The sequence below is a fragment of the Chelonoidis abingdonii genome, chromosome 7, assembly GCF_003597395.2.
Source record: "Chelonoidis abingdonii isolate Lonesome George chromosome 7, CheloAbing_2.0, whole genome shotgun sequence".
Lineage (NCBI taxonomy): Eukaryota > Metazoa > Chordata > Testudines > Testudinidae > Chelonoidis > Chelonoidis abingdonii.
Genome location: NC_133775.1, coordinates 70,015,953 through 70,031,251, shown reverse-complemented (window position 1 = coordinate 70,031,251; position 15,299 = coordinate 70,015,953). Strand labels below are relative to the sequence as shown.

At 46.4% G+C, this 15,299-nt stretch overlaps 1 protein-coding gene across 1 annotated transcript in view; it reads left to right on the top strand.

Annotated features, from left to right (window-relative positions):
* LOC116839185 (regulator of G-protein signaling 5-like) overlaps positions 1-13,814 on the top strand; it is a 76,641-nt gene extending 62,827 nt beyond the window's left edge. The window contains exons 4-5 of the mRNA XM_032804922.2: positions 4,972-5,138; positions 10,429-13,814. Coding sequence (XP_032660813.1) covers positions 4,972-5,138; positions 10,429-10,590 — 329 coding nt within the window. The 3' untranslated portion in view covers positions 10,591-13,814. The remainder of the gene's footprint in view (positions 1-4,971; positions 5,139-10,428) is intronic.
* The last annotated feature ends 1,485 nt before the right edge of the window (positions 13,815-15,299 follow it).

The following is a 15,299-nucleotide window of genomic DNA, read 5'->3' as shown; positions in this document are numbered from 1 at the left end:
GATACTACCTATGCCAATGGGAGGGGTTCTCCCCTTGGCACAGGTAATCCATTGCCCTGAGAGGCAGTAGATAGATCAATGTAAGAATTCTTCCATCAACCTAGTGCTGTCTACATAGAGACTTACGGTGTGGATTGTTCACACCCTTGAGCGACATCTTAGGGGCGTGAATAATCATGGCTGAGAGGGAGTGAGCCAATGGGGCAGGAGAGAGGCAGGGTAATGCTGAGGAAGCATGTGTGGACCTAGGGGCTCGGAGGTGCTCTCAGTAATCTGCAGAAGGAAAGAGTAGGTGGGTGTCAAGGAGACCTGGGCTCCTTGGGGCCTCCTACAGGCACTTTGGAGACCAGCTTTGGACAAGTTAAGCTGATCTAATTTTCTAGAATAGACTAAGTTCAGTTTCAGCCCATTATCTGGCTGCAGGACAGGAAACTTTCTGAGTTACTGATCATTCTGTTGCTTAATGAGGTTCTGCTTCTCTTTCTCCAGGATTGGTGCTGGAATGGGTGAGTTCAGTAGTCTGGGATTCAGGGTCATGTCAGACACATGTGCCTTAGTTTGTAACACTCATCTCTTGATGCCTCATTCTTTCTCCAGATGATTCCCAGAGTTCATTTTCTTGGGACTGCTCTCTGGCTAACCCTGCCTGGTGCTCACTAATTTGCATGTGCTTTACTGGTGTCAGGGCAGAGGCTGTCTGGGAGCCAAAAGCTCCTGCTAACTGTTCTCAGGGTTCTGTCAGACTTTGCTGGCTGCTGAGCCCTGTGAAAAGCTGTGAAGGTCTGGGACCTGAGAGTCTGTCTACACAGCAAAAAAAAACCTGTGGCTAGCCCATACCAGCCAACTCTGGGCTGCAGGGCTAGGGCTGTGGGACTGTTTCATTGTTACATAGACTTTGAGGATTGGGCTGGGGCCAGGGCCCTGGGACCCTCCCACCTTGCAGGGTCCTAGAGCCCAGCCATCAGCCCAAGTCCAGATATCTACACAGCAATGAAACAACCCTGCAGCCAGAACCCAAGTCAGCTGTCAGGGGCCAGCCACAGGTGTCCAGTTGCTATGTAGACAGACCCTCTGTCACTTCACAGTCTCTTTTATTCTTCTTGATTTCACAATGCATTTGCAACTGTTGGAAGCTGCTGATCTTGCAGCTCTCTCGTGAGATGCTTGCCTGCCCTGGCAGGTCTTTCTCCCCAGCCAAGAAGGGAGCTTTGCAGCTGAGATGACCTGTGGCACTCAGCACAATACTGCACCTAGGACTCTAACTTGCCCCTGGGGCTCTGCAGGGGAGGCAGAGGGGAGCTGTCTTCTGGCCACAGTGGCAGTAGCAGAGGTGGCTGTGTGCAGATCTCACACTGCTGTTCTGCCATTATTTAGGTACCAATTAAAAGGGGGACTACAATAGGTCATACTGAAAGTTGAACTGTCAGGCTGGAGGGAGGTTACTAGTGGAGTTCCTTAGGGATCAGTCTTGGGACCAATCTTAACATTTTTATTACTTACTTTGGCACAAATGGTGGCAGTGTGCTAATAAAATGTGTGGATGACCCAAAGTTGGGAGGTACTGCTAATCTAGAGAAGGACCAGAATATCATACAAGAAGAACCGGATGACCTGAAAAACTGGAGTAATAGAAATGGGATGAAATTTCATAATGCAAAGTGCAAGATCATGCATTTAGGGATTAACAATAAGAATTTTTGCTATAAACTGTGGATGTTGGATTGGAAGTGACAGAGGAAGAGAAAGACCTGGGTGTATTGGTTGATCACAGGATGACTATGAGCTGTCATTGTGATGTGGCCATGAAAAAGACTAATGCAGTCCTAGGATGCATCAGGTGAGGTATTTCCGGTAGAGATAATTAAGTGTTACTATATTGTACAAGGTGCTGGTGAGATCTCATCTGGAATAGTGTGTGCAGTTCTGGTCCCACATGCTTAAGAAAGATGAATTCAGACTGACACACGTGCAAAGAAGGGTTACGAAAATGATCAGAGGAATGGAAAACCTAATTTGTGAGAGGAGACTCAGAGCTTGGCTTGTTTAGACTAAGCAAGCAAAAGCTGACGGGAGATGTGATTGCTTTTTACAAATACATCAGAAGGATAAATACCAGGGAGGGAGAGGAATTAAGTTCAGTGGTGACACAAGAATAAATGGTATAAACTATCCATCAACAACTTTAGTCATGAAATTAGATGACATTTTCTAACCATCAGAGGAATGACATTCTGGAACAGCCTCCCCAGGGGAACAGTGGGGGCAAAAAACTTAAATAGATTCAACACTGAGCTTGATAAGTTTATGAAGGAGGTAGTCTGATGAAACTACCTACATCATGTAGCTAATCTGCAGCATGTAGCAGCAAATGTTTCCAATGGCTGATAATGGGACACTAGGTGGGGAGGGCCCTAAGTTACTACAGAGAATTCTTTTCAAGGTGTCTGGCTGGTGGGTCTAACTGATTGTCATATTTGGTGTCAGGAAGGAATTTTCTCCTGGGTCAGATTGGCAGAGACCTAGGGGGTTAACCCCTTCTGCAGGTCACTTGCAGGTTTAAACTAGTGTAAATGGTGGATTCTTTGTAACTTGAAGCCTTTAAACCATGATTAGAGAAGTTCACTGTCAAGGTATTGTTCCCACTTTGAACTTTAACGTCCAGAAAATGGGGACCTGCATGTACCCTTCTAAGCTTAATTCCTAGTTTAGATCTGATAGCGCTGCCACCAACCAGAAATTCCAGTGTCTGGTACACTCCTTGTCTCCCCAAAATCTTCCCTGGGGGACCCAAGACCCAAACCCCTTGGGTCTTAAAACACAGGGAAATAAACCATTCCCCCTCCTTTCCTTCTCCCAGACTTCCCCTCCCTGGGTTACCCTGAGAGATACACTGATCCAAACTCCTTGGATCCTAAAACAGAGAGGAATTAACCTTCCCCCCACCTCCTTTCCCCACACCAATCCCCTGGTGAGTTCAGACCCAATCCCCTTGGGTTTTAAAAAAGGAAGAAAATTAATCGGGTTCTTAAAAAGGAAAGCTTTTAATTAAAGAAAGAAGAAGTAAAAATTATCTCTGTAAAACCAGGATGGAAAATGTTTACAGGGTCTTCAGCTATACATAGACTAGAGGGACTCCCTCCCCCCTAGCTTAAGATACAAGTTACAGCAAGCAGAGTTAAAATATCCATCCAGCAAAATACACATTTGCAAGGTAAGAAAACGAACATAAAACTAATCCGCCTTTTCTAGCTAGTACTTACTATTTTGAACATGAGAGACTGTTTCAGAAAGATTGGAGAAAGATGGTTGCACGTCTGGCCCCTCTTAGTCCCAAGAGAGAACAAAGAACAAAACAAACAGCACAAACAAAGACTTCCCTCCACCAAGATTTGAAAGTATCTTGTCCCTCGATTGGTCCTCTGGTCAGGTGTCAGCCAGGTTCACTGAGTTTGTTAACCCTTTACAGGTAAAAGAGACATTAACCCTTAACTGTCAGTTTATGACATCACTAACTCAGCCAGAAGTTAGAGGTCTATTACAGCAGTGGGTGAGTGAGATTCTGTGTCCTGCGATGGGCTGGAGGTCATACCTGATGATCACGATGGTCCTTTATGGCCTGTTGGTCTATCAGTCTATGAGTATATGAGCACCGTCCAGCTTTGGAAAGGCTTAAAGAGAAAGGGCCAGACAGGAACTGGCTTCTGGGAGAAAAGGTGCATGCACAAGAGCCTGATGAAAATTTCCAGAAGACTAGTGTATTCACTGAAAAATACCAGTTTGGGTTAAGGAAAGTGAATGGTTTTGTACACACACGCACACACATGCGCACACACACGCGCACGCACCCCAACCCCTTCAAATATTTCATTGCAACATGTTCAAAATATAACACTTCAGTCCCACAGCACTGCCAGCCAGGAGCTTGAGGGGACCCCTGCACCCTACAGCACTGTCAGCTAGGTGGGCGAGGGGAACGCCACCCCATAGCATTGCTAGCCAGGCACACGAGCAGACCCCCATCCTACGGAGCTGTCAGCCAGGGCCACAAGGAGACCCCCATCCTACAGCACTGCCGGCTAGGCACATGAGTGGACCCCCTGCGCCCCACAGCACTGCCAGCCAGGCACACGATGGGACCCCCATTCTACAGCATTGCCAGCCAGGGGCATGAGGGGGAACCCCAAACCCTACCCATAGCACTGCCAGCCAGGATCATAAGAGGAACCTTTGACCCCTTCCCATATATTCTTATGTTCTTTCCACTCCTGTACCATCTCTCCCTCCCTCTCCCTGTGAATAAAGCCCAGACTTGCACACACAGGCTCCTTCCCCCAGATGTACTCAAATGCATTATGGCACTTCCATTCTGCTCCCTGTAGCTCCCCCCATCCCCAGACATGGGACATGCAGGTGGGAACTCCAGGAGAGGCCTGGGTTGTTGGTTTGGGCCCTTGCACAGACAGGACCCACATAGGAAATTCAGATCTGGGTTCAAATGTGCCATTTCCCCAGGGCTCAGGGTGTCCCAGAGCAGAATTGCAAAAGTCAAGCAGCTGAATAATGCTGGGCTTGTTTGCTGAGGACGTAAACACGTCCATAACTGAAAAGAGCTTGTTTGTGAGGTGAGAGAAGATTGGGTTTGGATTCTGTGATTGCTCATAATGTACAGAGAGCTTCTGCGGTACTAATTGCATGAAGGGATCACTGTGATCAGACTCAGCCTCACAGGTCAGCACAACATGGTCTTTGCTCTGTGCTGTGTCATAACATGGTGATATGATCTCACATTGTCAATGCAAACACCTTGAACAAAGGTTGGGTCTGGCAGAGCTGGATGTGCATGGTCTGAGATGGCTCCATTTCCCTTCCACTCTCAAACTGCCCCAGCCATGACAAATTCGTTTCTTCCAGCTGATTGTACTGGGGAATGTGATGTTGAGAGAAGCCTTTCCCAATTTTCTCTCTGAGCAGATGGGCTTGCCAGCTTCAGGAGCTTCCTTAGATCTGAGTTCAGTGAGGAGAACATTGAGTTTTGGATTGCCTGTGAAGAATACAAGAAAATCAAGTCCCCCACCAAGATGGCCGAGAAGGCCAAGAAAATTTATGAGCAGTTCATCCAGACAGAGGCACCTAAAGAGGTCAGTCCAGTCAGAGGGCGATTGATGTGGAGAGGGATGGATACATGACACAGATACTGATAGCACCAAAGCAGGTTGCTCACACTGTACTCACTTGAAAGCCACATTGGCATCTTGTCTAGACCTGAATAGCCATAGAAAATGTGCAAAAATTGGAACAGATTCCATCCACCAGGTCTACAATCCAGAGGCATGGCCTAGGGAGTCTGCAGCTCCCAGCATGAAATTCAGCATTGGTACAGAGAGAAGTGTCACTGTGGCCCATGCCTGGTGGCTGCACTTTGGTCACACCAGCTTCCATTCCTCCCTAGAGCTATGGAACTGGCTTACACTGGTAAGGAATCAGAGGGGTAGCCGTGTTAGTCTGGATCTGTAAAAGCAGCAAAAAATCCTGTGGCACCTTATAGACTAACGGACGTTTTGGAGCATGAGCTTTCGTGGGTGAATACCCACTTCGTCAGATGCATGTCGAAGTGGGTATTCACCCACGAAAGCTCATGCTCCAAAACGTCTGTTAGTCTATAAGGTGTCACTGGACTCTTTGATGCTTTTACTGGTAAGGAACACCTGAGAAACGTGCATGTATTTAGGTATGTTGTGATGCCAGCAACAGCTTTATTTTTATAGTGATGACTCACTAGTTTACCTGTCTCTTGCAGACCTCTCTTGCTCCATCCACACTGACATCTCACCTGTCTCTCTGACATCTCTCAGGGAAATGTAACACAGCCTAAATGGCGCTCTTCATCTTCCCCCAAGCCCTTCCTTCTCCCCACTGTCACCCCAGACTACATCCCTAGCTTCCCTGTCACTCACATTGGTAACCAGCATATCACTTTGACCTGGCCCTCACCCAGACCCACACATCCAAACTGTGTCTAAACCTCACTGCTGTGGCACCTAGGACACAGTCTTACCTACCTATAAAGCTGATAAAAGCTCTTGTCCAAGCCCCTTACATCTCCTGCCTTGATTATTATGATCTCCTCCTTTTGGACCTCAGGCCTCCAAACTAACACTCACAACTATTCAAAATGCTGCCACAGGACTATCTCCACCTGCTCCCTCTTTACTTCCTTCCCTTTGTCCTTTCTCCAAGCACAAGGCTTGTCTCCACCTTTCCCCTCATCTCTTAGCCCCATCCGGGAGATCTCATCACTTCCAGCAGTGCCAGGACAGGTGCAGGAAATCCACTGATCTCTTTCTTGTGGAGAAACCGTATGTCCCAAAGAAACAAAGAGTGGGAAAAGGTAGGACAGGCGACCTGGGAAGCTGCAGAGGAGATGTCACAGTTGCCCCTCTGATGTCTTGTCTCAATGTATATTCCCATACACAAACTATGGCAAGATGACATTAAAGTTGAGAGTTCCTACTGGTAATTTAAGAGAAACAACATTACAGCAATGTTACAATTATTCCCAAACTAAGTATTAATCCATGGCAAAAAGCTATGGTAATGCATAGTTATGGTTGCTTGGTGATATGTTGTCCCATGGCAGAAAGCTCAGTTGCACAAAACTCAAATGTCTGAAAATGAGGAAATGCAGAGTTAAGGAATCTCATGCAACCTTACGTCTGCCCAGGACTGGCTCTACTGTTTGTGCCACCCCAAGCAGCGTGCCAAATTGCTGCCATGGACGGTGGGGGCAGTCCATGTGCTGTTAGGGCGGCACGTGCGTTTCCGTGGCAGTGGCAATTTAGCGGCAGTTTCTGTCTTCAGCCGGAAGACAGAAGCTGTGCCACCACGGACAGCTGAACATAGAAGCTGCCTCGGAATCGCCGCCACTATGGAAACGCGCGAGCCACCCTAATGGCACATGGACTGCCCTTGCCGTCCGTGGTGGCAATTTGGCATGCTGCCTGGGGGCAAAAACACACAAACTGCCGCCCCTTGCAGATTGCTGCCCCAAGCACCTACTTGGGATGCTGGTGCCTGGAGCTGGCCCTGCCTCTACCCTTCTCTCAGCAATATCTGAATATGACCCATTGACACACATACCTTTCCTCTGCCAATCCCACAGTTGATGAAATGTACAAGCGCTTCATCTCCATTTACAACCCACAGGATTGGTTAGTGGTAGGTTTAGATACCCTGGGGCAGACTGCAGTATCAGCTTACTCATCACTGGCGAGGTTGGGTTTGGACTTGCTGCCTTTGCCTACCCCTGGGCTGCCCTCTGCAACCCCCAGTACCTGTTGGCCTTATGCTAGGCTGGAGCTGGGGCTTTCCAGGCTGGAGCTCTCCAGCTCCTCTGCCTTTCTCCAGCCCTGCTTCACTCAGGTACCCTGTCTCTAGCTCCCTGCAGCCAGGCCTATCTCCCACTATAAACAAAGAGAGACTGTATCTGCCCCGGCTTCCCTGCCTTTATACAACCATCTGAGGCCTGATTAGAGTGTGGCCCAGCTGCCGCTGCTTCCCCAATCAGCCTAGTTGCTTTTCTCTCTTGCCACAGCCCTCTCCCAGGGCTGTCTTTAAACCCCTTCAGGGCTGGAGTGGGTGCTATACACACCAAATTGCAAAAGAATCCAACTACAGCGAAACATGTAGATTTTAGAGCGGTCAGAGTTTAAATAGATGTCATGATGGAACCTTAACTATAGTGCCTCCTTCCCCACCACCACTATAATAAAACCAGGAGAATCAGAGTTAAGGGAAATCTAAACACATTAAGGGAAGAATTACACAGCTCTTACCTAGCATGCTCTGTTAGAGGGCTTTCCCTTCTCCCTCCCACTTTCCTGGTTCTTGTCACACAGACAGCAAGCAGCAAAAGACCAGAAGTCCGAAGTGCAGCCCATGCAATGTTTATTGGGTTTAGTTTCCAAGCAAGCATATTCCGAAGCCCTTCACACCAGTCAGGTTTATCTCTGATAGAGTCTGTTCCCCAGTGTTTCCGGTCCAAGCTCTGATGCCATAGAGCATTTACTCCATGTCCCCCTTCCCAGCTCTGATGCCACAGAGCCTTGCCTTATCCCTGTTCCCTAGTCCCTGTTCCCATTCCCCTTAGCAAGCATGATTCCAGTTTCCCTTCCACTTCCTGTTTGACCCCAGTTTATATAGTAATATTCTTAGCTACACTTTAACAAATCATTTTACTGACATTTCATAAACCAATCCTAACATATTGTAACATCATTCTCTAACCAATTATATTCCACTACCCTAATTAATTTACACCTAGTAAAGTTAATTATACAGCAGACAGAAACAATTAGAGAACCAGACAGATTAACAATAGAAAAGTGGGGGCCACAAAGATAAAACAATACAGAAATGAGGGTTTTACAAGCACAATCATTGATAAGTGATTTCTTGCCTGACAGGATGCTATCAAACTAAGTTTTCTTTAACCATCTTAAGATTTGTTTCTTTATCTGGTGGTGATGGGCATATGAGGACAGGATTGTCTTCCTTAACAGCCCAATGTCACCTTATTTCAACGTGACTGGTTTGGGATGTGAAGATGTGACTGTATGCTTCCCAGCTTATGGCTGCCCCTGCTACTTAGCCAAAGGCCTTAGCCTAAGAACAAGGCCTCAGACTATCCTAGTGAGAGAAGGCCCATACACAGGCAGACTGTGATTTTGATTCTTTGTTTTTATACCCTTGTAACTAGCTAAGTGATAAAAATACACCTGAGTTCTTAAAGTGTAGGCCTTTACAGGCAGGCCTGAATATCTTATATTCTAACACTCTCCATCCCAGAGTGCTTTACAAAGCAGGTCAGTAACATTAACCCCATTTTACAGATGGGAAAATGGAGAGGGATAGTAACTTGCCTCAGCAGGTCTAGAACTAGAACCAAAGTATCCTGAACTATAGTCTAGTGCACTATCCACCCAACCACAGTATTAGCCTCTAGGCAGCTTGCCAGCTTTAACTCTTCCCTGCAGCAACTCCATGCAATGATGGTAGAACCGGTCTGAAGGCATGTTAGATAACGATTTTTAATGTAGGTTTTGTCCAGGAATTTCCTTAGCTTTGAAAAATTATTTACAATTGCATACACCGACTTTAAAGGAGAACCCCAAAGGAGAATACTGGAATAATGCAGTATTGGTCAGAAGATGATAATATGCAGCATTGACATTAAACCATTTTTCTGTAGTTGAACGTCTAAGGGCAGATTCCCCGGGGTGCCAAATCAACACAGAAAAGTCAGAGCACACTAGCCAGTTACACAGGGCGTTCAGCTGCTTTGTATCACCAGAGTAGAGCAAAGCAGCTAAAGTGCACTGCTGAACGTACCCCCTAACTAGCAGGTTTAGAGAGCAATGTCAGTGCGATGGCGCTCTGTGCAGGGTGAGATGGGGAGAGCCCTGTCCTATTGTTTCTGTGCCGTAAGGCTCCCCTGTGCTCTTGACTTTCCAGCACTGGTGCTCAAGCTAGCATTCTTGGAACACTTGAAGAGCATGGGTCTGGTTTCCCTCAGACCACTGGGTCATTGTAGCGGATAGGATTGTTACATGCAAATTAGCTGTAAAGGCAAAGTGGTGACTGATAGTTACCTCTAATAGCACAATAGCTCCACTTGTAAGAGTTGTCTTTGTCTAATCATAATCATAAGGATGTTGTATATAATTATTAACTAAATCTGATTAAAACAGATTTCTCCAGATGCAGACTGTGCACAAGATTTCAATCAATTTATCAATATGGAAAGTTTAACATCGCTGTATTATTCCATTATTAACAACATTCTGGACAAAGAAAAGACCAACAAAATGGTAAATTTCTTCAAGGACCCAGTATATATTAATTTTAAATCATAAACTAATGAAAGGGTTTTCATATGAATTCCCAGAACATTCCTTCACTTCCAGAGAGTCTATGCTGCAGTTCTGGAGAGGGTACATTCTATTTTTCATAAAAAGAACAGGAGTACTTGTAGCACCTTAGAGACTAACAAATTTGTTTGAGCATAAGCTTTCGTGGGCTACAGCCCACTTCTTCGGCATCCAAAGAAATGGGCTGTAGCTCACGAAAGCTTATGATCTTAAGATCTTAAGCCTGTTCTTTTTGCGGATACAGACTAACACGGCTGCTACTCTGAAACCTGCTATTTTTCATACAGAACTAAGAGGCTGAATCCCTTCTTTAGATACAGAACAAAACTCCACCTGAACTATGGAGTCAGGACTAGTGCCTCCCAGCACCAGTGAACCTAGCTTTGATCATTTACCTTGCTGTTTGCACATCTGTATCTGGATAGCGCAGTGTGGTTCCCACTCTCTTGCTTAGGGCACCGAGTCCTTGTCCTGTTCACTTCCTATTGTGTCCTTATCACAGGTGAATATCGACCACTGCACCAAAGCTGCGACCATGAAGAACTTGGTGGAGCCATCAGTGAACAGCTTCGATGAGGCTCAGAAGCGGATCTTTGCCCTGATGGAGAAGGACTCCCTGCCCAGATTTGTGCGGTCAGAGTTTTATCAAGAGTTAATCAAGTAGCAATGTAGCAAGCCTGTGCACTGCATCCCTTGCTAAGCACTCATTGTGAGCCATGCCTCTTTCCAAATCCCATGTTTAGTCTGTAGCTGCTTTGCCTTAAAGATACCAAACTGAGAAAGCACTCAACTGTATTTCTAAACTCCTTCCACATTGCTTTGGAATCTCTCCTATGTGCCAAGTGTCTCCTTTTCTACAGTATCTTTCCCTGCTCCCTTCCCAAGATCCCTGTTATGAAAAAGCCCCAGTGATTTTATTCATTGGTCTTAGACTGCATTACTGAGAGTCATCTCGGCAGCCAGTTGACAGCAAGCTTGTCAAGAGTAGTTTCATGGAGGCTTGCAGGAACCTTTGCACTCATCTGGTATGCAGGGCTGTGACCTGTAGAGCTTATAGGTCCTAGGTCTTGTCCACACTACAGAGTTTTGTCAACTAAAGTTATGCTGACATACAGCAACCACTTTAATTAAACTGCTGTTGCATGTCCAGACTAGCTCCTTGTGTTGGCAGAGCACATCCACACTACCAGCTGTTGCATCAACACACAGAGCAGTGCACTATGAGTAGCTATCCCACCATGCAACTGGCCGCAGGGTGCTTTGGGATGAGTTTGCAATGCCTCATGGGGCAGGCACAGCATTACATGATGTAAGTTTCTCGTTCCATGAGCATTCTACTAGATTGCCAGCTGCTTTTCAACTAAAGTGGGTGGGGGTGGGAGAGTGTGTGACAGGATGTGTGTGTTGGGGAGGGAGACAGAGTGTGTGTTGAGGGAATGTATGAGAGAGTGTGAGTGTGTGTGTGTGTGTGTTGGGGGAGAGTGAGTGTGTCACCATGCTGTCTTTATAAGTCCAAACAATCCTGAGGTAGTGATGGGGAATGTTCCACCCCCACTACAGCCCCCTCCTCCCTCCCTGGCTCTGCACAGCACAGCAGTCTCTCCCCTGCTCTGTCTGCCACTGTGCTCCTAGTTCCAGGGAGAGCAGGACTCCATGTTAAAGGTCCTGTGATTCCCTCCACATTCTCCCATAGCCTCCTGAGCCCACAGACCAATGATCCACCCCTCGCCTGTACTCCAAGCAGGGGAGCATGTTGCTCTCCATGCTGAGGAATGTCAGAACTTCCCAGAGTTATGAAAGGGGAGGGGTGCATACCTGCATGGCAGCGGAGTTCAAAACAGTGAACAGAGTGGTCACAGCGGGCATTGTGGGATACTGGGGGAGGTTAGTTACATTGACATAAAGAACAGCAGTGTCGCTTTGTCGCTTTAACTTTGCCCCAAAATGCTCTCTGCTTCTTATTGAGGTGGTTTTATTTTATTGGCAAAACAGGGAAGTTTTACCAGAAAAAGTAGCACTGTAGTGTGTACACTTCCACTGTTCTGTTGATAAAAGCTGCCTTTTGCAGACAAAACTGTATACTGTAGACAAGGTCATAGTGTCCAATGCTCTATCTGGATCTGAGCAGCCTTTATTCAGATAAACTCAGATGAGAATCAGAGAAGCATCCTTACTTCAATGTTTATCCAAAACAACCACATGAATGAGCTGCTAGACCCTATGTCCTCACCTATCCCTACTCGCACATCACATTACACTGGTCTGATACCCTTGCTGTGACCTGGGGTGACCAGATGTCCTGTTGTAAAGGGACAGTCCTGTTTTTTGAGATTTTTTTCTTATATAGGTGCCTATTACTCCCCACCCCTATCCTGTTTTTTCAGTTGCTCTCTGGTAACCCTACTGTGACCAGCTGGATGAATTGAACATGTAAAATACTAATGGCATGGAAAGGGTGTTAAAATACTCCTGTCTTCTCCTACCATGGCCCAAGACCTTGAAGTGACTATGCTTTAAGTGCTAGCACTCTGTGCGGTTGTGACAGTCTTTGAGGGAGGAGGTGTTCAACAGCAAACCCCCCTGAGTGAAAGCCACCTCAATTCTTCTGAAGCATTTGCTTTCTGAGGGCCCTGACACTGAGTCTGAGACCAGCTAGAGACAGAATTAGCTCTAATTGCACTTCATGTCCACACACGATGTGGTGGCTGCACAGTTAGCAACCATAGCCATGGCAGCACCAGTGTCTTGCCATGGGATGGCCATGACAGAGACTGCCATGTGGCTGCCTTCCTGGATCCTGGGACACACTGTTACTTGCAATGTAGATCCTGCACACCCCCAGTAAACTGTGTCCACATGACTGGTTTGGCCTGTCCTCTGTCCTCCCTGCTTTCCAAGGGGGAGCACAGCCCACTTGCTGCTCATTCAGGATATCTGCTGGACACAGAAGCACTGTGGGGTTTTCCCAGCATGCACTGATCCAGTCACAGACAGGAAGCGTGGAAGGCGTGGGCTCACATGAGTGTCACAAGATTGTTTTTGAAAACAGCTGCTGTGTGGACACAGGAAGGTCAGATGAGAATCACAAACTGGTAACAATGTCAGTTCAATTCATGCCATACCCAGGTACAGGGTGTAACTGGAGCTCCCAGACTGCACTCTTCAGCTGGCAACACACTTCCTGTTGTCAGTGTGCTGCGGGAGGCTATTGTGAGTGATAGGCCCTTCAACACACCACCTCTGCTGGAACAAACAATGTCCTTTTGAGGAGGAGACAGAGAAAAATAAAACAAACATCATTATCCAAAACACTGAGACTGCTGACTAGCAACCCAGAGCTCTGCCTGCATTACATTTAGTGAGCTTGTCATTTCCAGAGCCATATACAACCCCACAATGCCTATGCACAGCCTTACTCAATGCTCCCCAGGTGTTTAGAGGTGTGTTTGACTTGTCACCATGGGTGTCCTGCTGTTGAAGCCCTGTCCTAGTTATTCTCTCAAGAGCAGCATGCCAAAGTGAGAGTTCTGCACCAACCCAAAAGAGAAAGTTCATTAGAAGAGGTAAAACTTGTTGAAAGAACATTACTAATAGAAACAGTTTGGGTCAGTTGCTGAGAACAGCCCTGAAGAAAAGGCATCAGTGGAAATTGGAGAAATAAAACCCTGCCTTCTTGAACAGATGGCAAACGGTGCTGAGCTATGTGCAGTCCATTTCCCTCTGTCCAGGCTCCTCATTCTGTTTAGAAGGGGCGTACATATTTGTATTGCTGACACAATTGGCCAGTTTGTGTTCAAGCAGGATGACAGGACCAGTGGGGCTTCTGGAAGGTGACAGACTTTTTTCATTTTGAAAAATATTACAGCTCACAGGATTTTGCCTTTGCCCTTGGTTGTGACCATCTGCAGACACCAGAAGTTGCCACCAGAAGTTGTGACCATCTGTGACCATCTGCAGACCTTTGAGAGTGGGGGTGCTGTGTGAAATAAAGCTGGGATCTCAACCCAGTTTCAAGCTAAGTGTCCATTAGAAGCATGATTGGCAGAAACTGGCCCCCCTGCTGGTGAAAAGGCCAGGGACTGACTGGACCTTGACATGAATGTCTTTTCTCCTCCAGGGGGTTTCCTAGGAAGCCTGCAATGCCACTGCTTGTGGTAAGACTGCCTGTGGCTAAACACAGGACATCAGTCTCCACAGCTGACGATCCAGCATTTTTATTTTTTAAAATCAGTTACAAAACTCTCAGCAGTCTGTTAAAATGGGCCACCCACGCTCAGAATCCAGAGCTGGCAATCCAGAGCATGGGTGACTGCGTGCAACACGCAATAAAATAAACGATGGGTTTGCAAACCTTTTATACACTTACAAAAACTATCAAAAAAAAATCATCCCCAAATATTTACACCTCGTTTCTATGGTGACAGAATAAAAATACATAGCTAGATGGGCTGAACTTTCCAGGAAACAAACTCTGGTAATGCATTTATTTTTCTTTCTCTCAAGCAAATGGCCTGGGAAAGTTAGAGGCCTCATGGCAGGGCCACTGCCTGGTATTCTCATTCCCTTCCTCTATGTGAAGACGTAACCCCTCTGTCAGTCATCCTGCAAGGTGGTACGGTGGCAATATCACAATGGGCCCAGCCCATTGCAAAGGGACCTCACACATCTTTCACCTCCCCTTTGAGAAAGTAAAAGGTTAGAGCAGAAAATATCCCACAACAGCAGCCTTTTTCTGTCTGGCTTTGAAGGGAAATAGGTTAGAAACAGAACTGGGACTATGACCAAAACTGGTTCAGCAGTTACAATATAGGATAACCACGCCATCGCTGGGCCACATTCACTCCTGGTGTAATTCTACTGATTTTAGTGCGGGTATCTCAGAGAATTAGCTTGGTTCAGTATGTCATTGCATAACACAGATGGCCAGAAATGCAGGCTCAAATGGGCTCCCAGCAGAAAGACTCCTGCATGTCATTTACTTGTTTAAGATGTTGCTGGAAAGACTGAAATGCCTCACAGGTACATTGGGAATTCAAATTTGTAATCGCAAGATAATCAAACAAATCATGTTTTAATTGGTGATATATTTAATCCCCTTCTCTTGCTTTCTCCAGTAAGACCCTGCCCTATGGACTGCCACCAATGGGTGACTTCTTGTTAGTTTAAGTAACCTCTTTAAGGTATCTGCATGTTTCCAGTTCTCTAGTTAAAAAGTCATTCTCCAGGAGGTATCTGGTTTGGCTGGTCCTTTGAGTGGTTGCTTAAAATGAACAGCTCTCTATATACATATATGCACACACACACACGCACGCAGCGATTTTCAGTCAGTTTCTGCTAGGTGTCCAAACTTGTTCATGCAAATATTACATACTC